The sequence below is a fragment of the Staurois parvus genome, unplaced genomic scaffold (assembly GCF_062004578.1).
Source record: "Staurois parvus isolate SC_StPar_1 unplaced genomic scaffold, SC_StPar_1.0 ptg000168l, whole genome shotgun sequence".
Classification (NCBI taxonomy): domain Eukaryota; kingdom Metazoa; phylum Chordata; class Amphibia; order Anura; family Ranidae; genus Staurois; species Staurois parvus.
The window spans coordinates 285,390-313,298 of record NW_028317964.1 but is presented as its reverse complement, the minus strand read 5'-3'; the positions used below and the strand labels follow the sequence as shown (position 1 = coordinate 313,298).

Below are 27,909 nucleotides of genomic sequence, written 5' to 3'. Positions count from 1 at the left end.
GACTGACAGCAGTGGGAGCCAATGACTCCCACTACTGTCTCATTCAATGAGGAGAGAGAGTCCTGGGAATGCCGAGGCTCTTATGTACCCTGCTGGATTGCGATTGTACTCAGGTAAGTATTATTGGGGTTGCTACACACAGCAGGTTTTCTACCTTCATGAATAGAATGCATGAAAGTAAAAGACCTACTCTGTATACTTCCATTATGAATATTTAAAAAAATAGTTTACCCTCTCTGGATCTTTTGCTTTCCATTATAATTAGAGATGAGCGAAGAAATGAAAAATTCGATTCGACTGATTCGGCGAATTCGTGGACAATATTCGATTCGAGTCGAATAAATTCGCTGTGAATTTAACTTAAAAAAGGGTGTTTCTAGGCTTCAGAGAGACTTAATATTAGTGCAGAACACTGTACCTTTAATTTAAATGCCCTTGGAGTCTGCTGGGGAAGAGAAATAATACTGTCTGTCAGTATGACATGCAGATGAGTGCCGTCGATCTTAGAATCACTGCACACTTCACTCCTTTGGCCAGTCACGGGGCCAAAACCAGTGTTTGGAGCCACAGTGTGGCGGTGGAGGCAGCAGCAATGGGAGGCCATACAGCAACCTATGACAAAATGGAAACCAGCAGGAGCGTGAGGAGACCTGAAAGTGGCACATGGCAGAGTGGGAGCAATGGGAGGCGGTACAGGGACCCAGGTCACACTGTGGGCCCAGCAGCAGCGTGACCAGGCGGTACGGGGGCCCATGGCCGATATGGGGCTTGGTGGCACCTATGGAAGGCCTGTAATCTGCCAGCAACCTATGACAAAATGGACAACCGCAGGAGTGTGAGGAGATTTCAAAGTGGCACATGGCAGAGTGGAAGCAATGGGAGGCCGTACAGGGACCCAGGTCACACTGTGGGCTCAGCAGCAGCGTGACCAGGAGGTACGGGGGCCCATGGTCGATATGGGGCCTGGCGGCACCTATGGAAGGCCGCTAATCTGCCAGCAACCTATGACAAAATGGACAACCGCAGGAGTGTGAGGAGATTTCAAAGAGGTACATGGCAGAGTGGAAGCAATGGGAGGCCGTACAGGGACCCAGGTCACACTGTGGGACCAGCATCAGCGTGAACAGGCGGTACGGGGGCCCATGGCCGATTTGACCTCATTCATCCCATAGTCCTGCCGACTCACGAATAGCGTGGCCTCCTCAAAGGGCCTGAGCAAGCGCAGGTGTCACACATGAGCTGACAATGGCTGACATCTAAGTTACACAGGGAGTACCTTTATCCGCTTTTAACATCAGGAAATCTGTGATGGCCTTTAGCTGTTCGTAAAGGCGGTCTAACATATGTAGGGTTGAATTACACCTTGTTGCAACGTCACAGCATGAGGAGTCGGTACGGGGGCCCATGGCAGATTACATGTCTGGCAGCAGCAATGGGAGGCCCGTAATCTGCCAGCACCCTATGTCAAAAAATTTAACACACCAGCAGTGTGAAGAGACCTGAAAGTGGCACATGGCAGCTGAGTGTGGCGATGGAGACAGCAGCAATGGGAGGCCGTACAGGGACCCATGAGAGACTCTGGACTTGGCAGCAGCATGAGGAGGCGGTATATAGGGGCCCATGGCAGATTAGGGGCCTGGCAGCAGCTATGTGAGGCCCGTAATCTGCCTGCACCCTATGTCAAAAAATTAAACACACCAGCAGTGTGAAGAGACCTGAAAGTGGCACATGGCAGCAGAGTGTGGCGATGGAGACAGCAGCAATGGGAGGCCGTACAGGAACCCATGAGAGACTCTAGACTTGGCAGCAGCATGAGGAGGCGGTATATAGGGGCCCATGGCAGATTAGGGGCCTGGCAGCAGCTATGTGAGGCCCGTAATCTGCCTGCACCCTATGTCAAAAAATTTAACACACCAGCAGTGTGAAGAGACCTGAAAGTGGCACATGGCAGCAGAGTGTGGCGATGGAGACAGCAGCAATGGGAGGCCGTACAGGGACCCATGAGAGACTCTGGACTTGGCAGCAGCATGAGGAGGCGGTATATAGGGGCCCATGGCAGATTAGGGGCCTGGCAGCAGCTATGTGAGGCCCGTAATCTGCCTGCACCCTATGTCAAAAAATTAAACACACCAGCAGTGTGAAGAGACCTGAAAGTGGCACATGGCAGCAGAGTGTGGCGATGGAGACAGCAGCAATGGGAGGCCGTACAGGGACCCATGAGAGACTCTAGACTTGGCAGCAGCATGAGGAGGCGGTATATAGGGGCCCATGGCAGATTAGGGGCCTGGCAGCAGCTATGTGAGGCCCGTAATCTGCCTGCACCCTATGTCAAAAAATTAAACACACCAGCAGTGTGAAGAGACCTGAAAGTGGCACATGGCAGAGTGTGGCGATGGAGACAGCAGCAATGGGAGGCCGTACAGGGACCCATGACAGACTCTAGACTTGGCAGCAGCATGAGGAGGCGGTATATAGGGGCCCATGGCAGATTAGGGGCCTGGCAGCAGCTATGTGAGGCCCGTAATCTGCCTGCACCCTATGTCAAAAAATTTAACACACCAGCAGTGTGAAGAGACCTGAAAGTGGCACATGGCAGCAGAGTGTGGCGATGGAGACAGCAGCAATGGGAGGCCGTACAGGGACCCATGAGAGACTCTGGACTTGGCAGCAGCATGAGGAGGCGGTATATAGGGGCCCATGGCAGATTAGGGGCCTGGCAGCAGCTATGTGAGGCCCGTTATCTTGCAGCACCCTATGTCAAAAAATTAAACACACCAGCAGTGTGAAGAGACCTGAAAGTGGCACATGGCAGCAGAGTGTGGCGATGGAGACAGCAGCAATGGGAGGCCGTACAGGGACCCATGAGAGACTCTAGACTTGGCAGCAGCATGAGGAGGCGGTATATAGGGGCCCATGGCAGATTAGGGGCCTGGCAGCAGCTATGTGAGGCCCGTAATCTGCCTGCACCCTATGTCAAAAAATTAAACACACCAGCAGTGTGAAGAGACCTGAAAGTGGCACATGGCAGCAGAGTGTGGCGATGGAGACAGCAGCAATGGGAGGCCGTACAGGGACCCATGAGAGACTCTAGACTTGGCAGCAGCATGAGGAGGCGGTATATAGGGGCCCATGGCAGATTAGGGGCCTGGCAGCAGCTATGTGAGGCCCGTAATCTGCCTGCACCCTATGTCAAAAAATTTAACACACCAGCAGTGTGAAGAGACCTGAAAGTGGCACATGGCAGCAGAGTGTGGCGATGGAGACAGCAGCAATGGGAGGCCGTACAGGGACCCATGAGAGACTCTGGACTTGGCAGCAGCATGAGGAGGCGGTATATAGGGGCCTATGGCAGATTAGGGGCCTGGCAGCAGCTATGTGAGGCCCGTAATCTGCCTGCACCCTATGTCAAAAAATTTAACACACCAGCAGTGTGAAGAGACCTGAAAGTGGCACATGGCAGCAGAGTGTGGCGATGGAGACAGCAGCAATGGGAGGCCGTACAGGGACCCATGAGAGACTCTGGACTTGGCAGCAGCATGAGGAGGCGGTATATAGGGGCCCATGGCAGATTAGGGGCCTGGCAGCAGCTATGTGAGGCCCGTTATCTTGCAGCACCCTATGTCAAAAAATTAAACACACCAGCAGTGTGAAGAGACCTGAAAGTGGCACATGGCAGCAGAGTGTGGCGATGGAGACAGCAGCAATGGGAGGCCGTACAGGGACCCATGAGAGACTCTAGACTTGGCAGCAGCATGAGGAGGCGGTATATAGGGGCCCATGGCAGATTAGGGGCCTGGCAGCAGCTATGTGAGGCCCGTAATCTGTCTGCACCCTATGTCAAAAAATTAAACACACCAGCAGTGTGAAGAGACCTGAAAGTGGCACATGGCAGCAGAGTGTGGCGATGGAGACAGCAGCAATGGGAGGCCGTACAGGGACCCATGAGAGACTCTGGACTTGGCAGCAGCATGAGGAGGCGGTATATAGGGGCCCATGGCAGATTAGGGGCCTGGCAGCAGCTATGTGAGGCCCGTAATCTGCCTGCACCCTATGTCAAAAAATTAAACACACCAGCAGTGTGAAGAGACCTGAAAGTGGCACATGGCAGAGTGTGGCGATGGAGACAGCAGCAATGGGAGGCCGTACAGGGACCCATGACAGACTCTAGACTTGGCAGCAGCATGAGGAGGCGGTATATAGGGGCCCATGGCAGATTAGGGGCCTGGCAGCAGCTATGTGAGGCCCGTAATCTGCCTGCACCCTATGTCAAAAAATTAAACACACCAGCAGTGTGAAGAGACCTGAAAGTGGCACATGGCAGCAGAGTGTGGCGATGGAGACAGCAGCAATGGGAGGCCGTACAGGGACCCATGAGAGACTCTGGACTTGGCAGCAGCATGAGGAGGCGGTATATAGGGGCCCATGGCAGATTAGGGGCCTGGCAGCAGCTATGTGAGGCCCGTAATCTGCCTGCACCCTATGTCAAAAAATTTAACACACCAGCAGTGTGAAGAGACCTGAAAGTGGCACATGGCAGCAGAGTGTGGCGATGGAGACAGCAGCAATGGGAAGCCGTACAGGGACCCATGAGAGACTCTGGACTTGGCAGCAGCATGAGGAGGCGGTATATAGGGGCCTATGGCAGATTAGGGGCCTGGCAGCAGCTATGTGAGGCCCGTAATCTGCCTGCACCCTATGTCAAAAAATTTAACACACCAGCAGTGTGAAGAGACCTGAAAGTGGCACATGGCAGCAGAGTGTGGCGATGGAGACAGCAGCAATGGGAGGCCGTACAGGGACCCATGAGAGACTCTAGACTTGGCAGCAGCATGAGGAGGCGGTATATAGGGGCCCATGGCAGATTAGGGGCCTGGCAGCAGCTATGTGAGGCCCGTAATCTGCCTGCACCCTATGTCAAAAAATTAAACACACCAGCAGTGTGAAGAGACCTGAAAGTGGCACATGGCAGCAGAGTGTGGCGATGGAGACAGCAGCAATGGGAGGCCGTACAGGGACCCATGAGAGACTCTGGACTTGGCAGCAGCATGAGGAGGCGGTATATAGGGGCCCATGGCAGATTAGGGGCCTGGCAGCAGCTATGTGAGGCCCGTAATCTGCCTGCACCCTATGTCAAAAAATTAAACACACCAGCAGTGTGAAGAGACCTGAAAGTGGCACATGGCAGAGTGTGGCGATGGAGACAGCAGCAATGGGAGGCCGTACAGGGACCCATGACAGACTCTAGACTTGGCAGCAGCATGAGGAGGCGGTATATAGGGGCCCATGGCAGATTAGGGGCCTGGCAGCAGCTATGTGAGGCCCGTAATCTGCCTGCACCCTATGTCAAAAAATTTAACACACCAGCAGTGTGAAGAGACCTGAAAGTGGCACATGGCAGCAGAGTGTGGCGATGGAGACAGCAGCAATGGGAGGCCGTACAGGGACCCATGAGAGACTCTGGACTTGGCAGCAGCATGAGGAGGCGGTATATAGGGGCCCATGGCAGATTAGGGGCCTGGCAGCAGCTATGTGAGGCCCGTAATCTGCCTGCACCCTATGTCAAAAAATTAAACACACCAGCAGTGTGAAGAGACCTGAAAGTGGCACATGGCAGCAGAGTGTGGCGATGGAGACAGCAGCAATGGGAGGCCGTACAGGGACCCATGAGAGACTCTAGACTTGGCAGCAGCATGAGGAGGCGGTATATAGGGGCCCATGGCAGATTAGGGGCCTGGCAGCAGCTATGTGAGGCCCGTAATCTGCCTGCACCCTATGTCAAAAAATTAAACACACCAGCAGTGTGAAGAGACCTGAAAGTGGCACATGGCAGCAGAGTGTGGCGATGGAGACAGCAGCAATGGGAGGCCGTACAGGGACCCATGAGAGACTCTGGACTTGGCAGCAGCATGAGGAGGCGGTATATAGGGGCCCATGGCAGATTAGGGGCCTGGCAGCAGCTATGTGAGGCCCGTAATCTGCCTGCACCCTATGTCAAAAAATTAAACACACCAGCAGTGTGAAGAGACCTGAAAGTGGCACATGGCAGAGTGTGGCGATGGAGACAGCAGCAATGGGAGGCCGTACAGGGACCCATGACAGACTCTAGACTTGGCAGCAGCATGAGGAGGCGGTATATAGGGGCCCATGGCAGATTAGGGGCCTGGCAGCAGCTATAGGAGGCCCGTTATCTTGCAGCACCCTATGTCAAAAAATTAAACACACCAGCAGTGTGAAGAGACCTGAAAGTGGCACATGGCAGCAGAGTGTGGCGATGGAGACAGCAGCAATGGGAGGCCGTACAGGGACCCATGAGAGACTCTAGACTTGGCAGCAGCATGAGGAGGCGGTATATAGGGGCCCATGGCAGATTAGGGGCCTGGCAGCAGCTATGTGAGGCCCGTAATCTGCCTGCACCCTATGTCAAAAAATTTAACACACCAGCAGTGTGAAGAGACCTGAAAGTGGCACATGGCAGCAGAGTGTGGCGATGGAGACAGCAGCAATGGGAGGCCGTACAGGGACCCATGAGAGACTCTGGACTTGGCAGCAGCATGAGGAGGCGGTATATAGGGGCCCATGGCAGATTAGGGGCCTGGCAGCAGCTATGTGAGGCCCGTAATCTGCCTGCACCCTATGTCAAAAAATTAAACACACCAGCAGTGTGAAGAGACCTGAAAGTGGCACATGGCAGCAGAGTGTGGCGATGGAGACAGCAGCAATGGGAGGCCGTACAGGGACCCAAGAGAGACTCTGGACCTAGCAGCAGCATGAGGAGGCGGTATATAGGGGCCTATGGCAGATTAGGGGCCTGGCAGCAGCTATAGGAGGCCCGTAATCTGCCAGCACCCTATGTCAAAAAATTAAACACACCAGCAGTGTGAGGAGACCTGAAAGTGGCACATGTTTGAGGCATGATTCATGGCGGATTTAGTCAGTTGTGTCAGGAACTGGTGGTTTGAAATCCAGACTAATCCACGCCTGATTCATTTTCACAAACGTCAGTCTCTCCACACTTTGGGTGGACAGTCGTGTCCTCCGCGGAGTTACAATACCTCCTGCCGCACTAAACACGCGCTCCGATGCCACGCTACTGGCCGGGCATGACAGCCTTTCAAGGGCAAATTCAGCTAGTTGGGGCCAAAGGTCAAGTTTCGTTGCCCAGTAGTCAAGGGGATTGTCTACCTCGGTTGGCAGGGTGCTGTCCAAGTAGGCCCAAGCCTGTTGTTTGAGGTCCTGCTCCAGGTCCACCTGATGCTGCTGCTGCTGCTGCTGCTGCGGCTGGTTAGTAGTTTCCTCACTGCGCTGGTGAAGAAAGCTACTCATCATCGACTGCAGACTGAGGCAGCCGCTGCTGGTGGAGCTGCCACTGCTCCTACCACCCCACCCCTCCCCTGCTGCCATGCCAGCGGAACGCGAGCGCACAGGGCCCACAGTGTCTGAGGATGGACGTTGGCGCACAAAGGCAGAGACCAACTGACTACATAGGTGGTTTTTATAGTACGTAATTTTGGCCTCCCTCTCAGCAGGTGTGAAAAAGGCCACCATTTTGGACCGGTAGCGAGGGTCCAACAAGGTGGACAGCCAAAAGTCATCCCTCTGTCTGATGGTTATTATTCGGCTGTCGCTACGCAAGCAACCGAGCATGCTATGGGCCATTTGTGCCAAGGAATGCGAGGGACTCCCTGCCTCCATCTCCACAGCATACTGCCACGGTGCGTCTGGGTCCTCTGTCTCCTCCTCCTCCTCCTCTACCAGATGCTCCTGCTCCTCCACTCCTGTCCGCTGAATGGAAAAACCACCCATTTCACTCAATAATTCCTGAGCACAAATGTCCTCCTCTACCTCCTCCTCTTCTTCCTGTCCTGCCCCCACAGGGGTCATGAGGCGTTGAGATCTGTGCGCCACGTCTACCGCACCCTGACCAGCCATTGTTAACAGCATTTGTTCCAGGACGTGCAACAGAGGAATGACGTCGTTCATCCCATAGTCCTGCCGACTCACGAATAGCGTGGCCTCCTCAAAGGGCCTGAGCAAGCGGCAGGTGTCACGCATGAGCTGCCAATGGCTGACATCTAAGTTACACAGGGGAGTACCTTTATCCGCTTGTAACATCAGGAAATCGGTGATGGCCTTTCGCTGCTCGTAAAGGCGGTCTAACATGTGTAGGGTTGAATTCCACCTTGTTGCAACGTCGCAGATCAGGCGATGCTGTGCAATTCCGTTCTGCCGCTGCAGCTCAATGAGGGTGTTCTTTGCGGTGTAGGAATGGCTGAAATGCATGCACAGTTTACGTGACATTTTAAGGATGTCTTGCAGTGGGATGGTGGATTTTAGGAACCGCTTGACAACCAGATTGAACACGTGAGCCATGCATGGCGCATGGCACAACCTTCCTTGACGCAGAGCAGACACCATGTTCTTTCCGTTGTCAGTCAACATGGTTCCGATTTTTAGTTTGCGCGGAGACAGCCATCTGTCGATTTCTCTGTTCATTACACTCAGCAGTTCCTCCCCTGTGTGACTACATTCGCCAAGGCATACCAGGTGCAGCACAGCGTGACACCGTTGCGCCCTGCACATGTGATATGCCGGTCGGGTAATGGGACTTGGCACGGGGGTGGCGGCTGAGGACACGGCGGAAAAAGAGGTGGTAGAGGCGGACATGCTTGCTGGACCAAGGACGTGCAAACGTGGAGGCAAAAGCGTCGTGACCTGTCCAAGTTGCTGGTGCGGCTGTGCCGGCACCACGTTCACCCAGTGGGCCGTAAATGACATGTACTGTCCCTGACCGTAGTTACAGCTCCACACGTCGGCGCTGCCGTGCACTTTGGCAGAGACCGACATGCTCAAAGACTGGCCCACCATCTCTTCTACATGTGAATGCAGGGCTGGCACTGCCTTTTGGGCAAAGAAATGACGGCTTGGCACTCTCCACCGCGGCGCGGCACAAGCCATCATTTCTCGGAAAGGTGCTGAGTCCACCAGTTGGAAAGGGAGGGACTGCAGCACCAGCAACTTGGACAGGAGGACGTTCAGCTTTTGCACCGTCGGGTGCGTGCTCGCAAACTGTTGTCTCTTGGATACGGATTCCAAGAAAGACTGTTGACGGAATCCGAGAAGAGGAGTAGCAGGAGAAGGAGCATCTGAACGAGCGGAAGATGCCAACGAGCGACAACTCCCCTCAGCAGAGGTGTTGGAGCCTTGACTGGCTGATAGAGGGCGATTGACGACGTCGGGTGACGGAGCAAGTAACGGAGCGGGTGATGGAGCGGGGGCTGGGGCAGGCAGAACCGCCGTATGTTTATCACGGTTTTCCCAGGCCACCGAATGGTGACGCTGCATATGCTGACGCAACGCTGTAGTCCCAACATGGGCCCCCTGGCCACGCTTGCATTTCTGGCCACATAGTCGACATACGGCTACGTTTACTTCCTCGGGCGGCTTGAGGAAAAATTGCCACACCACCGAGTAGGAAACTTTGCCCCCGCTACTCTTCACTGGCTGACTGCTACTTCCTCCGTGCGCACCGGCACCACTACTGGCCGTGGTGGTAGGCTGCAGTGGAGCTGGTGCTCTACTCCGTGGACGTTTGGCTCCACTGACACTGATGCGACCCTGCTGCTGTCTCCTGGGCAACCCACCGACTGTTTTGCTCGCTGCCAAGCTGCCACCCTCTTCTCCTGATGATGCGGAAGAAATTGCCTGATGACGACGAGGCTGCCAAGTGCGATCAACCTCCTCATCATCAAGTAGGGTCTCCGCCTCACTACTAGCCCCCTCGGCTGCGTCTGGGTCAGGAGACAGACCTGTCTCTAGACCGGCTACCGAGCCACTCTCCTCGCCAGTACTTGTTCGCTTGGCTGCTGAAAAGGCCGATGTCTCCCCCCGTTCCTGACCGCCCTCTGTTAGCTCTTCCTCACTGTACAGTGGGGCTGAGCCCACAGCATGCGATACTTCGCTTGGTGAGGGAACAGCAAAGGACAGGGGCAGGTAGAGGACACGTGATTTCAGTGGGCTTGCTCCCGGGCCATGCCAACTAACGGTTGTGTCTGACGTACCCACCGACCGTTGGCTGTAGGTGTCAGAGGTGACCTGGGAAGAGGAAGACGACCGAGCCAACCAATCAATGACGGCAGGGTTGTCGGTGGAGACACGACCGCTGGATGACACCGGGAGCACTGGCCTCTGGCTGCGAATACTGCTGCCTCGACCCCTTCCTCTGCTGCCACGTCTGCTCGCTCCTAAAACATTGCCTCCTCTGCCACTCCTCTGCATGTTGTCTGACATACTATTTAATTCAACGATTAGGTGTCCCTGAGTAACAATTCTCTGGCACTCAGTAACAATTCTGTCTGTCCCTGAGTATGAATTCTGTGGCCCTGAGTAACAATTCTGTGTCTGTGCGAGTAACAATTCTGTGTCTGTGCGAGTAACAATTCTGTGTCTGTGCAAGTAACAATTTTGTGTCTGTGCGAGTAACAATTCTCTGGCACTCAGTAACAATTCTGTCTGTCCCTGAGTAACAATTCTCTGGCACTCAGTAACAATTCTGTCTGTCCCTGAGTAACAATTCTCTGGCACTCAGTAACAATTCTGTCTGTCCCTGAGTATGAATTCTGTGGCCCTGAGTAACAATTCTGTGTCTGTGCGAGTAACAATTCTGTGTCTGTGCAAGTAACAATTTTGTGTCTGTGCGAGTAACAATTCTCTGGCACTCAGTAACAATTCTGTCTGTCCCTGAGTAACAATTCTCTGGCACTCAGTAACAATTCTGTCTGTCCCTGAGTATGAATTCTGTGGCCCTGAGTAACAATTCTGTGTCTGTGCGAGTAACAATTCTGTGTCTGTGCAAGTAACAATTTTGTGTCTGTGCGAGTAACAATTCTCTGGCACTCAGTAACAATTCTGTCTGTCCCTGAGTAACAATTCTCTGGCACTCAGTAACAATTCTGTCTGTCCCTGAGTAACAATTCTCTGGCACTCAGTAACAATTCTGTCTGTCCCTGAGTAACAATTCTCTGGCACTCAGTAACAATTCTGTGTCTGTGCGAGTAACAATTCTGTGTCTGTGCAAGTAACAATTTTGTGTCTGTGCGAGTAACAATTCTCTGGCACTCAGTAACAATTCTGTCTGTCCCTGAGTAACAATTCTCTGGCACTCAGTAACAATTCTGTCTGTCCCTGAGTAACAATTCTCTGGCACTCAGTAACAATTCTGTCTGTCCCTGAGTATGAATTCTGTGGTCCTGAGTAACAATTCTGTGTCTGTGCGAGTAACAATTCTGTGTCTGTGCAAGTAACAATTTTGTGTCTGTGCGAGTAACAATTCTCTGGCACTCAGTAACAATTCTGTCTGTCCCTGAGTAACAATTCTCTGGCACTCAGTAACAATTCTGTCTGTCCCTGAGTAACAATTCTCTGGCACTCAGTAACAATTCTGTCTGTCCCTGAGTATGAATTCTGTGGCCCTGAGTAACAATTCTGTGTCTGTGCGAGTAACAATTCTGTGTCTGTGCAAGTAACAATTTTGTGTCTGTGCGAGTAACAATTCTCTGGCACTCAGTAACAATTCTGTCTGTCCCTGAGTAACAATTCTCTGGCACTCAGTAACAATTCTGTCTGTCCCTGAGTAACAATTCTCTGGCACTCAGTAACAATTCTGTCTGTCCCTGAGTAACAATTCTCTGGCACTCAGTAACAATTCTGTGTCTGTGCGAGTAACAATTCTGTGTCTGTGCAAGTAACAATTTTGTGTCTGTGCGAGTAACAATTCTCTGGCACTCAGTAACAATTCTGTCTGTCCCTGAGTAACAATTCTCTGGCACTCAGTAACAATTCTGTCTGTCCCTGAGTAACAATTCTCTGGCACTCAGTAACAATTCTGTCTGTCCCTGAGTATGAATTCTGTGGCCCTGAGTAACAATTCTGTGTCTGTGCGAGTAACAATTCTGTGTCTGTGCAAGTAACAATTTTGTGTCTGTGCGAGTAACAATTCTCTGGCACTCAGTAACAATTCTGTCTGTCCCTGAGTAACAATTCTCTGGCACTCAGTAACAATTCTGTCTGTCCCTGAGTAACAATTCTCTGGCACTCAGTAACAATTCCGTCTGTCCCTGAGTATGAATTCTGTGGCCCTGAGTAACAATTCTGTGTCTGTGCGAGTAACAATTCTGTGTCTGTGCAAGTAACAATTTTGTGTCTGTGCGAGTAACAATTCTCTGGCACTCAGTAACAATTCTGTCTGTCCCTGAGTAACAATTCTCTGGCACTCAGTAACAATTCTGTCTGTCCCTGAGTAACAATTCTCTGGCACTCAGTAACAATTCTGTCTGTCCCTGAGTAACAATTCTCTGGCACTCAGTAACAATTCTGTCTGTCCCTGAGTATGAATTCTGTGGCCCTGAGTAACAATTCTGTCTGTGCGAGTAACAATTCTGTGTCTGTGCAAGTAACAATTTTGTGTCTGTGCGAGTAACAATTCTCTGGCACTCAGTAACAATTCTGTCTGTCCCTGAGTAACAATTCTCTGGCACTCAGTAACAATTCTGTCTGTCCCTGAGTAACAATTCTCTGGCACTCAGTAACAATTCTGTCTGTCCCTGAGTAACAATTCTGTCTGTCCCTGAGTATGAATTCTGTGGCCCTGAGTAAGAATTCTCTGGCACTCAGTAACAATTCTGTCTGTCCCTGAGTAACAATTCTCTGGCACTCAGTAACAATTCTGTCTGTCCCTGAGTAAAAATTCTGTGGCCCTAATAACGTTTCTGTGGCCCTAAGTAACAATTCTCTGGCACTGAGTGAAAATTCTGTCTGTCCCTGAGTATGAATTCTGTGGCCCTAACTAGCGTTTCTTTGTCCCTAAATAACGATTCTGTGGCCCTCATTAACAAGTCTGTGTCCCTGAGTAATGGTTCTCTGTCCCTAAGTAACTTCTCTCTGTCCCCAATTCTCGTTTCTGTGGCCCTAACTCTGTCCCTGTCCCTAGTACAGAGCGGTCTGCCTCTGTTCAATGACTGCAGGCAAATGAAGATTTCCAAAATGGCCGCTATATATACCTCGACCATTACACAGTGCTGGCTGGCTGGCTGCTGATTGGCTGATGCGATCACATGTCGTTGAGGAATGCATTATGGGGCAGCGCGCCTTGTCTGCGCGCCTTCCCCGACATCCCCGCTCCGTCGCCGCACATGTCAGCCGCCATTTTCGGAAAAATTTCGATTCGCGCGTCCGAATTAGGCTGTTTTTCGGATTCGGCACGAATCGAAATTTTTCCGATATTCGACTCGAATTCCACTTCGGATACTTCGATTCGCTCATCTCTAATTATAATGATAGAAACAATCAATGTTTGGGCTCATGGTTAAAAGGTCATGTAGAAAATCCTGCAGAAGGAGAGTTGAGTGGCTGCCTGTAGAAACCAACACGTTCCACCTGACATATTACTGGTACAGACTAGGGGGACCAAAGGAAACATGATGGTTGCTGCAGGGCAAACCATTACTTCCCCTTTGTATTTTTTTTCTTACTTCCCCTTTGTATTTTTTTTTTCTATTTTTAACAATGAGCTTCATGTTTAGACAAACCTCATGCTCCCTCCAAAGCTCCAAAAATTACAAGTAACAGATCACATACAATAATGTTATTTTAAAATATGAGTTGATAAGAATAACTCACACTAAAGCAGCTCAGAAGATCCTCCTTATTAGAATCACTGCTCTCCTTCTCTAGATACAGCTCCACAGTCTGCAGGATGCTCAGCGATGAATTCATCTTGAAAGAAGCCCAGAAAGAGCTATTATCCAGCAGGCTAGAGAGGAGTATAGCTTCTCCCAGTCTATCCCTTGTTTCCTTACCTATCTGCTCTGGGTCTGAGAAAGTGAAGAGAAAATCAAGCATCTTCAATAGATACTGCACATTGAGTGCCCAGCCATAAGACTCACTGTCACACTGTGATAGTTGAGAGACCAGGCCTATGATGTATGATACTGGATTTTTACACAGTTGGGAGGAATCAAAGCTTGGTGAAAGAGGTAATGCATTTGCCAGTCTTTGAAGAAAACATTTTCCATTAATGGATACATTTTTCCAGCAGTAATCCACAACCCATGGGTGAACGGCTTTAACTGAAAAATATAAAGATGCATTTCTGCATACTAGATCCCTAAAATCCTGCATGTTGATCCCTTTGCAGTCTTCCACCAATGTACTATTTTGAAAATCATTACTATCCCAGGACTTGTAGCTACAAGAGTTGTGATTTGTATTCAGCATCATTGTTTTTACCATTTGTCTTTGGCATAGTCTGGTTACCCAAGTCCCAGTGTCCTCTGGCATGCTGGATAATGAGTTATTACCACAGAGCTTCTCCATCAAGAATGTTTTGTTTTCAAAAAGGCATGTCTTTAAGGATTTGGGGTTCATGGACATCCCCTGCCATACATCTGAGCATCTGATATTGTTCCGCAGTTCTCTAACGACCTCAGAGCTGTTGAAGACACTAGTGCACAAGTCATTCAGCATTGACAAATCTTGGCTACTCTTTGGAAATGATGTGTTTTTGCAGACAGTAATATTAAATTCATGTGGGAAATATTCCCTGCATACCCAGACCCAAAATGAGTCTTCTTCCATGGAAGAAAGATACCACGCAGCATCAGAACAGGCAGCCTGCAAGTCATAAGTTGTATCTGCTGAGTAGCCAGTAGCATTGTAAACATTGCAGTATAAAAACACTGTAAAATTGGAGACACCAGGCAGTCCTGGAATAGAATCATTGCATACGGCTTCAAGGACTTCAGTATATGGTTGAGGTTCCTCCAGCACATCAGACTGTGATCTCTTGGACATGTTATGTGCCTTGAGCTCTGTTTTCCAAGCAGGTTTACCACACGACAAGATTGGGGGAGCTGACGGAAAACTTGTTGATGTAAAACCAAGGGACTGGACATTCCATGATATATTATGTTTTATTCCCCTGTGCAGAACACAACACTGACATCACTATCAACATCATATCATTTGGAAACAACACTGATATCAAAATGGCAGTCAGTGCAGTTTTGTTATAAAGTAGAGGAAGGTATGAACCCCTGTTGGTTTAATTTGTCATCTGTATCTCCATTTTGGAGGTGTTTCTTCATTTTCTATTCCATTGAAAATGTCCCTAAAACAGGAATTCAGGGTATCAGGGACACAATGGCAGTAGAAACTCTTTTTATTAGTAGTGTATGCAAAGACTAGAACCTCTGTTAGCTTTTTATGGCTGTGTCCCCATTGCAGATTTCTGGCCTGTACTTACCCCATTGATAACATGTCAGTAGAACAGGAAGTGAGGTCCCACTCTCCACTCTTTTCCTAAAATGGGGAGTATGTGATCTCTTCTCAGGATGAAGTTCTCAATGCTAAACAGTCAATAGCCAGAAATGAACACCAACACTTGAGAATGAGGACATGGAAATAATCCACCGTGTGTAAATTCGAATAAGATCTGAAACATTGCTGAGGCTCCAGGGGGAACAGAGCAGCAGAGGAGCCGGGAAAAGTATGTATATGTGGGTCTGGGCCTTACTAGTAAGATACTCTGCCTCTGCCCTAAATAAGAAATGTGATAGTGCCTTTCAAACTCAGTTAAAAATGTCTTTTTGTGGCTTTTTGGCAAATTATTCAGATTCGGCAGTCCCTGTGTCTCTCTCTCTAGCTTCTCTCACTTCCTATGATCTAATGTTCTCATTGGTAGTCAACAATTGTTACCCAAGTCAGAACGAATGGTGGGCAATCATGGGCACCACATCCCTTACTATATCAAAATCTGTACTTGTTAATGATGCTTTTTAGGTGTTCCATTAACAACAAAAGTATGGATTTAGTCAGCAAGAGTTGCCGCTATAATTCATGGCAGGTGTACCACTAATCATTAGTATCAGTGGATAACTGCATGGATACAAAAGCTAGTGAACTCCACATGCAATAAAGTGCTGCCATGTTTTTGGCAACCAACAAAACCAGGTGACATTTTGACATTATTTTTCAGTGATTATTACTAGTGTGTGCCCACTTTCTCTACAAAATGTTTTAGGAGGGCCACACTAATTGAGCATAAATATATTTTTTTTAATTAAAGTACTGTTGATGCATAACACAGTGCTAATTTCTAGCCCTATTTTTTATTTCCTTGATGTATCAAGGAGAAAAGGCATGATTTTACCTTTTTTTTAGTATATTTGTGTAATTCAATACAGTATGGTGTGTAGATGTACACTGTGAATGAAGTGTCCTAGATTATTAGCCTGAACCTGCTTATAAACACAAAAATTGAGGAGGAAGCACTCAGTTAATAACGGATCATACTAAATGCCACTTGTTTTCTGTAGCAAAAATACAGGTAATGTGAAAAAAGTAGATATGCCATAAACTTCTAGAATAGCAGTATCAGTGGACAGAATACTTACCACAAGAGCAGTTGCTGCACATTACCTGAAAAAAACAAAATAGATAAGTGTTGTCATTTTCAATCAGCTGTTATAAAAGTTTGTTGTTATAAATAATCTAGACTAGAAACATTTGATCTCCCATATTTTACAAAAATAGATCTGTGAACTAATCTACATAAACTATGATTTACATTGAATTTTTGAGTAAACCACCCATTCATCCATAGTACAGTAATTTATGGATCTTATATATTGGTTATACACAGAAAAAAAAGAAGCAGCTGCCAAAAGGCAAGCTACCAATGTAGGTTATTATACACCCAGGCAGAGTAGCTTTGCTATTACAAACAGATTTTATTGATATCTCAATTAAAAAACAAATTATATCTGCAGCAGGGGCGGACTGACCATTTGAGCACTCGGGCATTGCCCGAGGGCCCAGGATCAGTAGGGGGCCCCATGAAATGCCCCTGGTACCTTTTTTTAGGCTTTTATGGGTGTGCTTTGAGTGTGGGCAAGGACACAAGGGCCCCATGATCCCCTATTGCCCGGGGGCCCCATGAATTGTCAGTCCACCCCTGGTCTGCAGACAGTGAATTCTCACACAACCTCCTAAAACACCATTAAAATCAAAAAGCCAAAGGCAATACAGATTGTAAGGCACCAAAAATATCAATTTGGACAAGTTAGGAGCAGTAATAGTATATCCCCAGAAAGGTAATGTGCAGTAAGGGTCTCTGGAGTGTTTATGATACTTGGCAGTCTCTATAATGGTTAACACAGAGTTTGAGTTCATAAGTAGAGATGAGCGAATCGAACTTGGCGAAGTGGAATTCGTTTCGAATATTAGGAAAAATTCGATTCGCGCCGAATCCGAAAATTAGCAAACTTCAGATGCGCGAATCGAATTTTCCCCGATTGGCCGATTTTCATCCCTTCTACAGCCGGCAAAAAGTGTCCCTGCAGAGAGCTCCGCTATTTCTGACAGTTCTCTGACAGTTCCTTCACATTTACAGTGGTTGAAACATTGTATCTATTTGTTTCCATTTAGGATACAGATGTTTTTATTCGGAAACAAATAGATACAATGTTTCAACCGCTGTAAATGTGAAGGAACTGTCAGAGAACTGTCAGAAATAGCGGAGCTCTCTGCAGATACACTTTTTGCTGGAATGGAATTCTTCTTATTTTCATCCTACTTCTTCTTCTTCTTCTTCTCCTCATCCTCTTCTTCTTCTTCTTCTTCATCCTCATCCTCTTCCTCTTCTTCTTCTTCTTCATCCTCATCCTCTTCTTCATCCTCATTCTCTTCTTCTTCATCCTCATCCTCTTCTTCTTCATCATCCTCATCCTCTTCTTCTTCTTCTTCTTCTTCATCATCATCCTCATCCTCTTCTTCTTCTTCTTCTTCTTCTTCTTCTTCTTCTTCTTCCTCACCATCATCCTCTTCTTCTTCTTCATCCTCATCCTCTTCTTCCTCATCCTCATCCTCATCCTCTTCTTCATCCTCATCCTCTTCTTCTTCTTCTTCTTCATCCTCATCCTCTTCTTCTTCTTCTTCTTCTTCATCCTCATCTTCTTCTTCATCATCCTCATCCTCTTCTTCTTCTTCTTCATCCTCATCCTCTTCTTCTTCTTCCTCATCCTCTTCTTCTTCTTCTTCTTCTTCTTCATCCTCATCCTCTTCTTCTTCTTCTTCTTCTTCTTCTTCTTCATCCTCATCCTCTTCTTCTTCATCCTCATCCTCTTCTTCTTCTTCTTCTTCATCCTCTTCTTCTTCTTCTTCTTCTTCTTCTTCATCATCCTCATCCTCTTCTTCTTCCTCATCCTCTTCTTCTTCTTCTTCTTCTTCTTCTTCATCCTCATCCTCATTCTCTTCTTCTTCTTCATCCTCATCATCTTCTTCTTCTTCATCCTCATCCTCTTCTTCTTCTTCTTCATCCTCATCCTCTTCTTCTTCTTTTTCTTCTTCTTCCTCATCCTCATCCTCTTCTTCTTCCTCATCCTCATCCTCTTCTTCTTCTTCTTCATCATCATCTTCTTCTTCTTCATCCTCATCCTCTTCTTCTTCTTCATCCTCATCCTCTTCTTCTTCTTCTTCATCCTCATCTTCTTCTTCTTCATCCTCATCCTCTTCTTCTTCATCATCCTCATCCTCTTCTTCTTCTTCTTCCTCATCCTCTTCTTCTTCTTCATCCTCATCCTCATCCTCTTCTTCTTCTTCTTCATCCTCATCTTCTTCTTCTTCATCCTCATCCTCTTCTTCTTCTTCTTCTTCATTCTCATCCTCTTCTTCTTCTTCATCCTCATCCTCTTCTTCTTCTTCTTCCTCATCCTCTTCTTCTTCTTCTTCTTTTTCTTCTTCATCCTCATCCTCTTCTTCTTCTTATTCTTCTTCTTCCTCATCCTCATCCTCTTCTTCTTCTTCTTCTTCATCCTCGTCCTCTTCTTCTTCTTCATCCTCATCTTCTTCTTCTTCTTCTTCTTCATCCTCTTCTTCTTCTTCTTCTTCTTCTGCTTCTTAATCCTCATCCTCTTCTTCTTCTTCTTCTTCTTCTTCCTCATCCTCATCCTCTTCTTCTTCTTCATCCTCATCCTCATCCTCTTCTTCTTCTTCTTCATCCTCATCCTCTTCTTCTTCTTCTTCTTCTTCATCCTCATCCTCTTCTTCTTCAATTGAAGCTGCTTCTGCTCCGCCACTCTGCCATTGGACTCTTGATAGTCGTCTCCCCACACTGCTGCTGGGGGGACTTTTTAACATAGGCCTCTGTATGGCCTTCAATTTAAGCTGCTTACGCTTCGCCACTCTGCCATGGGCCCCTGTACCGCCTCCTCATGCTGCTGCCAGGTCCGTAATCTGTGATGGGCCCCTGTACCGCCTCCTCATGCTGCTGCCAGGTATAGAGTGTGTCATGGGTCCCTGTACGGCCTCCCATTGCTGCTGTCTCCATCGCCACACTCTGCCATGTGCCACTTTCAGGTCTCCTCACACTGCTGGTGGGTTCCATTTTGTCATAGGGTGCTGTATGGCCTCCCATTGCTGCTGCCTCCACCGCCACACTGTGGCTCCACACTCTGGTTTTGGCCCCGTGACTGCCCAAATGAGTGAAGTGTGCGGTGATTCTAAGATCGACGGCACTCATCTGCATGTCATACTGACTGACAGTATTATTTCTCTTCCCCAGCAGACTCCAAGGGCATTTAAATTAAAGGTACAGTGTTCTGCACTAATATAAAGGCTCTCTGAAGCCTAGAAACCCTTTTAATAAGTTAAATTCGCAGCGAATAAATTCGCATCGAATCGAATTTATTCCGCAAATTCGGCGAATCAGCCGAATCGAATTTTTGAATAATTCGCTCATCTCTATTCATAAGGCTAAGTTAACTCTAGCTTTGTCAGCAGGCGTCAGATAGGCGTTTGGGAAGTGTTTTTAATGCATCTCAAATGCCAATGAAAATTCTGCACATGGTAGCACACAGTGCTGTTCACACGGAAGCGTTAGCGTCGCATCAAAACTGACGCCTCATGTCAAGTCAGGAGGAGTTGAAGCCTCCCATTCAAATCTATGGTGCCACTCTGCAAACGGCTGGCAGGCATTTGCAGTGCAGTTGCAAGGCGGTTGTGGAGCATTAATACCATTTAACTTTATTATAGGAGTTTGTGGTGCGGTTTTAACGTTTGGCAAACGCCTATCAACTGCCTCAAAACCGCACATAGGGCGTTTTGGGAGCGTTTGAGGAGCATTAAAAACGCTTCCCAAACGCCTAACGCCCGTCAAACACTATATGGGCATTTGGCAAGAGTTAGAAATAAATTAAAGTGTGAACGAGCCCTAAATCCTGAGTAAACCAGGTTGTAGGTTCAAGTTATGAATATAACAGCTGTGGAGATAATTATCCCAGCTGATTGGGTTACAGATTGAGTATCTGTCAGTGTTGTGGCATAAGGACAGAGTTCTGTGGACATAATCGGATATATCCAAGGTAACGCCTTGAGTAGTGATAAGGCTATTGTTCCGATCCGTCCAGCCTTGCATGTAATGGATGTAGTGACATGAGCCAATCAGTTAGATAGGAAGACCGTATACATGGAAAAAGAGAGGAAATATCTTGGTAGAGTATGGATAGAGATAGAGTATAGATCTTGAATAAATACTTCTCACATTAACTACTACTGTATGACAGGAGTTGTTAGAAGTTCAGCCTCTTTTAGGTTCTTCCATGAGCAGTGGCTCCATAAGCCGTTTAGTCGGCATTCCGTCCATATCCATGATAATGCATTGCCCATGCCTTTAAATACATGAAGGTATCATGTAACCAAATAACAGGGAACTCTCTCAGACCTCCGGGATTAGTAAGACAGCCCTGGCTTCATAGGTCTATGCTCGCATGTCCAGTGCAAGGACCTTGTGGAGTGCCATTTCCGGGTGTGATGACGTCATTACATTTATGCGTTTCCTCCACCAATCATTGCGGACTTCTTTAGAACAAAGAGGGATTAGTTTCCAGCTGCTAAAATATCTTAATTTTCAATTATAAACATGAAGCAGCACCCCCTAGTGTCATAATGTCAGCATAGCAATAGATTAATGAAAAAGAATACGGACTATGGCAGAACAGAAAGATATCTCAATTTAGAGTATGTCAGGAAAGGGCTCACTGCTGGAGGTGCTGTGGCTTACCTGTGTTATGGGCTGCAGTACCGGGACTTACCAGCGAGTGCCTTTCATCAGCCAGGATCTGACCTCCTGCATCAAGCCATCACCTGAGGCTGATTGCAGGAGGTGTATTTAAGCAGCAATCATGCCTGTAACCAGTGCCTTGGTGTTTTGTTTCCCATGAGCCCTTGTTGTCCTGTACCTGTATCCTGACTCCTGTGATCTACCTGCTTGACTCTGACTACGACTGAACTCTGCCTGCACTGACCCAGCTCTCCCTTTTGACTATCCACTTGCCTACTCCTCTGTACCTGATCCGCCCGATTGATCCTGACCCGGCCTGCCTGACTATTCTACCTCTCCAGCCCTGACTACGCTTTATTCTGCCCGTGTATATATTTGGTGGATGTTTTGATTATTTGATTTTTACTTGCTTGGTGCGTTTGTATATTGGTGTGTCGCACAAATAAATTATATTATTACATTACTCCTGAAGCCTGCTATTCCCTTTGTCAGTCCACACATCTCTGGTCATATCCGAATCCTTGACAGAGTAGCAGACACATTATTGCAACTCATAAATTGTTTTTTATATTAAGTTATTTAAACAGAATATCAAAGGATTCTTTTAATCTAGAAAGACCTTGAAATTAAGTTCCATATTCAACCCCTTTGGGATTAAAGTTTCTAATGTGTATATCCAGAATTTGTCTTTCTGTAATAGGAGTTTTACAAAATCACCTCTTCTCAGAGAAATATTCAGGGCAAAAATTTCCTTTACCCTGAAACCATCTATTTGTCCATTATGTACTTCCCTAAAATGGGTTTTCTTTTCCCTTTTCTCTAGTTTTGGGTTTATTCTTTATATATCTCAGATGCTCACCTATGCAGATTCATAGTTGTCTTTTAGTTTTGCCTATATAAAACTTTTTGCATGGGCACTCAATCATATATATTACTTTGCTACTAGAGCAATTAATAAATCTCCGAATATCATAAAACTTAGTTCGATCTGCATTTGTAAACGTTTGTGTTTTTTCCAGTAAGGGACAGATTTAGCAATGCCCGCAAGAGAACATGCCCGTCACTTTACCGCTGGTGAATTTTTAAATTCAGATTTTACTAGCACATCATTTAAATTAGAAGCTCTACGTGCCACTAGTTTGGGTTGGCTGTCAATACATGTCAATGTCTCTGTGTAGTATTTTTTACTTCTTGCAATTGTTGTCCATATTTTGTAACAAATCTTGTAGGGCCCGTATGGTTAATTGTCTGCACCTTATGTTTTAGTAACTTTTAGTAATGTGTCCCTCTGTGTAGAACTGGCTTTTTTTTTTCGCTTTCCTAGGTATTTTAAGTGAATATCCTCTATCACTGAATCTGTTATACATTGATGCTGCTTCTTGTTGGAATTGAGAAGGATCAGTGCAATTTCTCCGTATACAGAGGAATTGGCCAATCGGTATACTGTACCTTGTTTTAAGGTTTCAGAATGATGACTTTTTGCATGTAACAATGTACTTGCTGCTGTCTCTTTTCTAAATGTTCTCGTTGTTAAATGGCCTTGCTCAATAGAGATCATTAAGTCCAGGAATTAAATTTCTTTAAAGTCATAGCATGATGTTAAATGGATATTCCTATCATTTTGATTTAGTTTGGATATAAAATCCTTTAATTCTTCCTCTGAACCTTTCCACAAGATCAGTATATCATCGATGTACCTCAACCATCGACCAACATGGATGAGGTACATCGGCATTCGATAAACTATTTCCTGTTCCCATAATCCAAGGTGCAAACAGGCATAGGCTAGTGCCTAAGGGGCTCCCAATGATGTGCCCCTGACTTTGTTGATAGTTTGCACCAACGAATTGGAAACAGTTATGATTTAACAAAATCTAGTAAATCCAGGATAAATTCATTTTGGGTTCCCATTTCCGAATAGTGTAGTTCAAGGAAGTAAGCCACTGCTGTAGTCCCCCATTTGTGGAGGATAGACGTGTACAGAGATTCCACATCTACACCTACTAGTAAAGTTCCTTCTGGGACTTCAGTGCTTTGATAGTACATCTCTAGTATCTTGGACATAAGATGGTAATAATGTCACCATATCTTTAATTATATTTTCAACATATTTTCCCGTTTTTTCTAAAGGTCCATTAATTGCAGAGACTATGGGTCTACCAGGTGGTTTTAAAGGATTTTTATGGATTTTTGGAATCACATAAAATGTGGGTATATTGTAGATATCTATCATTAAAAAGTCATATTCAGATTCGGTCAGCAGATTAGTCTCCTAAGCCCATAGAAGTTTTCGATTCATGATGTCTATACTTTTTTTGGAATGGGCTTTCAACAAGTTTAACATAGGTATTGGTATCATTAAGTTGTTTTTTGACCTCCTCCTCATAATCATCGTTGTTCATAAGGACTACATTCCACCCCCTTGTCACTTCTTTTTATTATTATATTGGGTACATTTATTAGTTCGTATAAGGCCTTTGTCATACACCACCTGGCGGTGCCTCTAGCGGTCCACAGGACATGATTCCCCAGGGAGCGGGGTCTAAGCCCCATTCTGCTTGTTTACCAGGGCCCCTGATGGTGGGGATGGACTTGGAGCTGACAGTGACCAGGTCGCAGCCCCTGAGTACACCCGCCTGTGGTAGAGGGGTCCGCCAGAGGTATATACTGGTAGAAAGCCTGACGTGAAGCAGCGGTGACCGGATCCATACAGGATGGATGGATGGATGGCAGGGTAGTGAAGCGTGCTCAGACAGGCCGGGTCGGTAACAGTGGGGACAGCACGGTACAAGGCAGCAGACAAAGAGTAGTCAGGTCACTCGCCGGGTTTGGTAACAGGAGTTCAGGTCAATAGGGATATCCAGAAGAGTAGTCAAAGGAGCCAGGGATCAGAGCAGGAGATAGTCAGCAGAGGTTAGAATCAAGCAGGGTCGGCAACAAGTCAATCTGCAGGAGCACAAGAGCAGGAACAGGGATATAAGACCATACGGCAACTAGTGTCTGTGCAGGGCTGGTTTAAATAGTGCACCCTGTGCTGTCATTGGTGCCAGGCGTGCATCCGCGATCGTGAGTGCGCATACGCGGCCGCCGCAGCTGCCTAGGCCCTAGTGTTTGCCGATTACAGCGCATTGGCGTTCTGCGCACGCGCAGACCCGTGCACCGCCGTGATTGCTGACAGCCTTTCTTTCTTCCTTCATTAGATAATCAGGGTTGTTTTTATTCCAGTCAATCCTTTTAAGGTCAGACTATACCAAGTCTAGGAAGAGACTCACCCATTTGTTCTCACCCATGCTCGGCATTCTTTTAGCTCTCATCCTCAATCTAGATTTTCTTTTCTATTTTTCCGATACTATTTCATTTATATTATCTTCATTATCATCATTCTCATCCAGCAGATCAGTTAGGGTTTGAAGTGCCTGTTCATCTTGTTCTTGTTTACTGCTTTGAGTCAAAGGCACATTATACTTTGCTCTTAATAATACTTTCGTAGAAATAAATTTAAATCTTTAAATACCTCAAACTCACTAATTTTTTTCCACTGGAGAGAATGATAGACCCTTTTTCAAAAGTTGTATATGTCTTGGGCTAAGTTGAAAATTTTACAAATTTCTGACCTTTAAATCCTTTTTAATATCTGGGTCGATTTTATTTTCTTTGTTATGCGTCAAGTCCTTTTGGCTTCTGGTAGGACCTCTGGTGTTTGTTTTGGCAGTGTTTTGTTTTCCACCACTTTCTTTGTTTTGCGTAGCCCCTTGATTGGTCTTTAGCTTCTGTTGTTCTCCTTGTTCCAGGTCCATGTTCATTACTCCTAAAAAACTAACAGATTTTTTGCTATTAAGGGACTCCTCCTCACTGTCAGATGATTGGGGGCCCCTCCTATTTGGAGTATATCTTCTATTTCTGGATCTACTTCTCCCTCTGGTTGTGGTAAGGTCGTAAATCTCGCCCTTACTCCAATCTTTAAGGTCCCTTTTGAATCTTTGTTGTTTAGTTGTACGTTCATTTTTCTGAACCTTCTCAATTTCCTTTTATACGTTTATTGAATTCAGAGTCATCCTTAAAGGGATCTAGAGATTTAATACTAACTTCAATTTGTTATGTTATTTCTGCTAGTTGTATGGGATGACTCTGTTTTCAATATAAGATTGCAGGGACATAATGTCCTTTGATATTCTGTTTAAATAACTTTATATAAAAAACAATTGATGAGTTGCAATAATGTGTCTGCTACACTAAATTGAGATATCTTTCTGTTATGCCTTAGTCCATTGGGTATATGTATAAAATACTCACGATGCATCCAAATTCTTTTTCATTAATCTAGTACATTGCTATGATGACATTATGACACTAGGGGGTGCTGCTTCATGTTTATAATTGAAAATTTAAATATTTAAGCAGCTGGAAACTAATCCCTCCCTGTTCTGAAGAAGTCCGCAAAGATTGGCGGACGAAACGCGTCAACATAATAACGTCATCACACCTGGAAATGGCGCTCCACAAAGTCCCTACGCTGGACATGCAAGCATAGTCCTATGATGCCAGGGCAATCATACTATTCCCGGAGGTCTGAGAGAGTTCCCTGCTATTGGTTACATGATACCTTCATGTATTTAAAGGCATGGACAATGCATTATCATGGATATGGACAGAATGCCGACTAAACGGCTTATGGAGCCACTGCTTATGGAAGAACCTAAAAGAGGCTGAACTGCTAGCAACTCCTGTCATACGGTAGTAGTTAATGTGAGAAGTATTTATTCAAGATCTATACTCTATCTCTATCCATACTCTACCAAGACATTTCCTCTCTTTTTCCATATATACGGTCTTCCTATCTAACTGATTGGCTGCTGTCACTACATCCATTACATGCAAGGCTGGACGGATCAGAACAATAGCCTTATCACTACTCAAGGTGTTACCTTGGATATATCCAATTCTGTCCTTATGCCACAACACTGACGGATACTCAATCTGTAACCCAATCAGCTGGGATAATTATCTCCACAGCTGTTATATTCATAACTTGAACCTACAACCTGGTTTACTCAGGATTTATGAACTCAAACTCTGTGTTAACCATTATAGAGACTGCCAAGTATCATAAACACTCCAGACCCTTATTGCACATTACCTTTCTGGGGATATACTATTACTGCCCAATACTGCTCCTAACTAGGAATAACTAATGCTTGTTATTATACCTCATTGTCCAAATTGATATTTTTGGCACCTTACAATCGGGATTGCCTTTGGCTTTTTGATTTTAATGGTGTTTTAGGAGGTTGTGTGAGAATTCACTGTCTGCAGATATCATTTGTTTTTTAATTGAGATATCAATCAAATCTGTTTGTAATAGCAAAGCTACTCTGCCTGGGTGTATAATTACTTTGGTAGCTTGCCTTTTGGCAGCTGCTTCTTTTTTGCTTTGCTGTTATTTTTAGGTTAACACCCACACCTTAATTTGGTTACCCCGCCTTGTTGTGGTGGCATCTATCTATTTATATTAGTGGTTATACACAGAACCTACCTACAGAACACTTTCCATTCTGATCAGCGTGGGGTATTCCGATCACTGATGACACTCTGTTCATCAGGGCCCCTTTCATGCGAGAGACTTTTCTGTTTAAGTTTTCATATACAGATCTTTCCATCCGTTTCATGAGATTGTAGTGGAGGTCTTCTAGTACTTCCCAAACAATATCCTCTGGACTCCCCTCTGCATCAACAGTCTTGGTTTCACTCTCCTTCTCCTTAGAGCGGTAAAATATTTCAAAAACATTTTGCACTTCTTCCTGTTCTGATAAATTATTAAATCTACTGGAGTTGGCATGCTTGTCCTTTAAGCTTTCTGAAAGCATACTGAAAGGCCTATATTTCCCATGTGGTGCAACGGAAATCCCTGACTGCACATTGACAACAGGTGTCCAGTTTTTGCCCTCCAAGGGCAATAGGAGCTTTAGAATCTGAACAGGATGAAGACCACAGTTACTGTGACCCATCAAGAAACATAGGACCCCCTGGAGAGTTGCAGTCTGTGTTAAGGTTCCACTAAGAAATGCTTGAAACAGAGTGTCCATCAAACCACCAAGCATCTCCCAGTTATGTCCTAGAAGATGAAGAGCATTTTGACTGTTGCTAATTGACTTGAAAACTCTCTGTAAGAAGCTGAGGAGAACACTCCAGTTTTGACTTCCTCTTAAAGAGACAAGAAAGTCATGTAGCTTTAGGAGTGGTAAAGTTGGGGATCTCTCCACTGGTATCTGGAGAAATTGTTGAAGTAACATGTCCCAGGCGTCACCCTCCTGCTCATTTGATTCTTTCTGTAAATATGATGAAATATTATAGAGGAATTCCGACAAACGATTTTTCTTTGCTTTGTTTTTCCGAATCCCTAGGAGTGATGGATCACTTTCCGGTGTAGTCCAAAAAGATTCAAAATTAAAAACCATTCTATCTAGGAGTAGTTTTATGTCATCAGTTTGAAGTCTTGTTTTCATATTAGACATTATGGGAATTTTAGATTTCCATTTGGAAAAGATCTTTTCTAAGCTGCTTTGCTTCCTTTCTTGATTTTGTTCTATATCAGTGAAAACAATCAATATTATAAATTTTGTGGCAGCAACCTCAAAGTAGGCAACAGATTAACACAGTAATACTTTTTTATTTTGCCATGTACTTGCTAACTTTTTTCAGATGGCTAATATGAACCACTAATAGAATGTCTAATAAAATTACAGTGTAAAGTATACAAAAAGCAACACTAGCCAAATACATACTGTATTCTCTACATA

At 46.1% G+C, this 27,909-nt stretch overlaps 1 protein-coding gene across 1 annotated transcript in view; it reads right to left on the bottom strand.

Annotated features, from left to right (window-relative positions):
- STRC (stereocilin) overlaps positions 1–27,909 on the bottom strand; it is a 220,205-nt gene that overhangs the window by 108,939 nt on the left and 83,357 nt on the right. The window contains exons 2-4 of the mRNA XM_089676425.1: positions 26,646–27,695; positions 16,449–16,473; positions 13,675–14,974 (exon numbers count right to left, since the gene is read on the bottom strand). Of these exons, the coding sequence (XP_089532551.1) occupies positions 13,675–14,974; positions 16,449–16,473; positions 26,646–27,695 (2,375 nt within the window). The remainder of the gene's footprint in view (positions 1–13,674; positions 14,975–16,448; positions 16,474–26,645; positions 27,696–27,909) is intronic.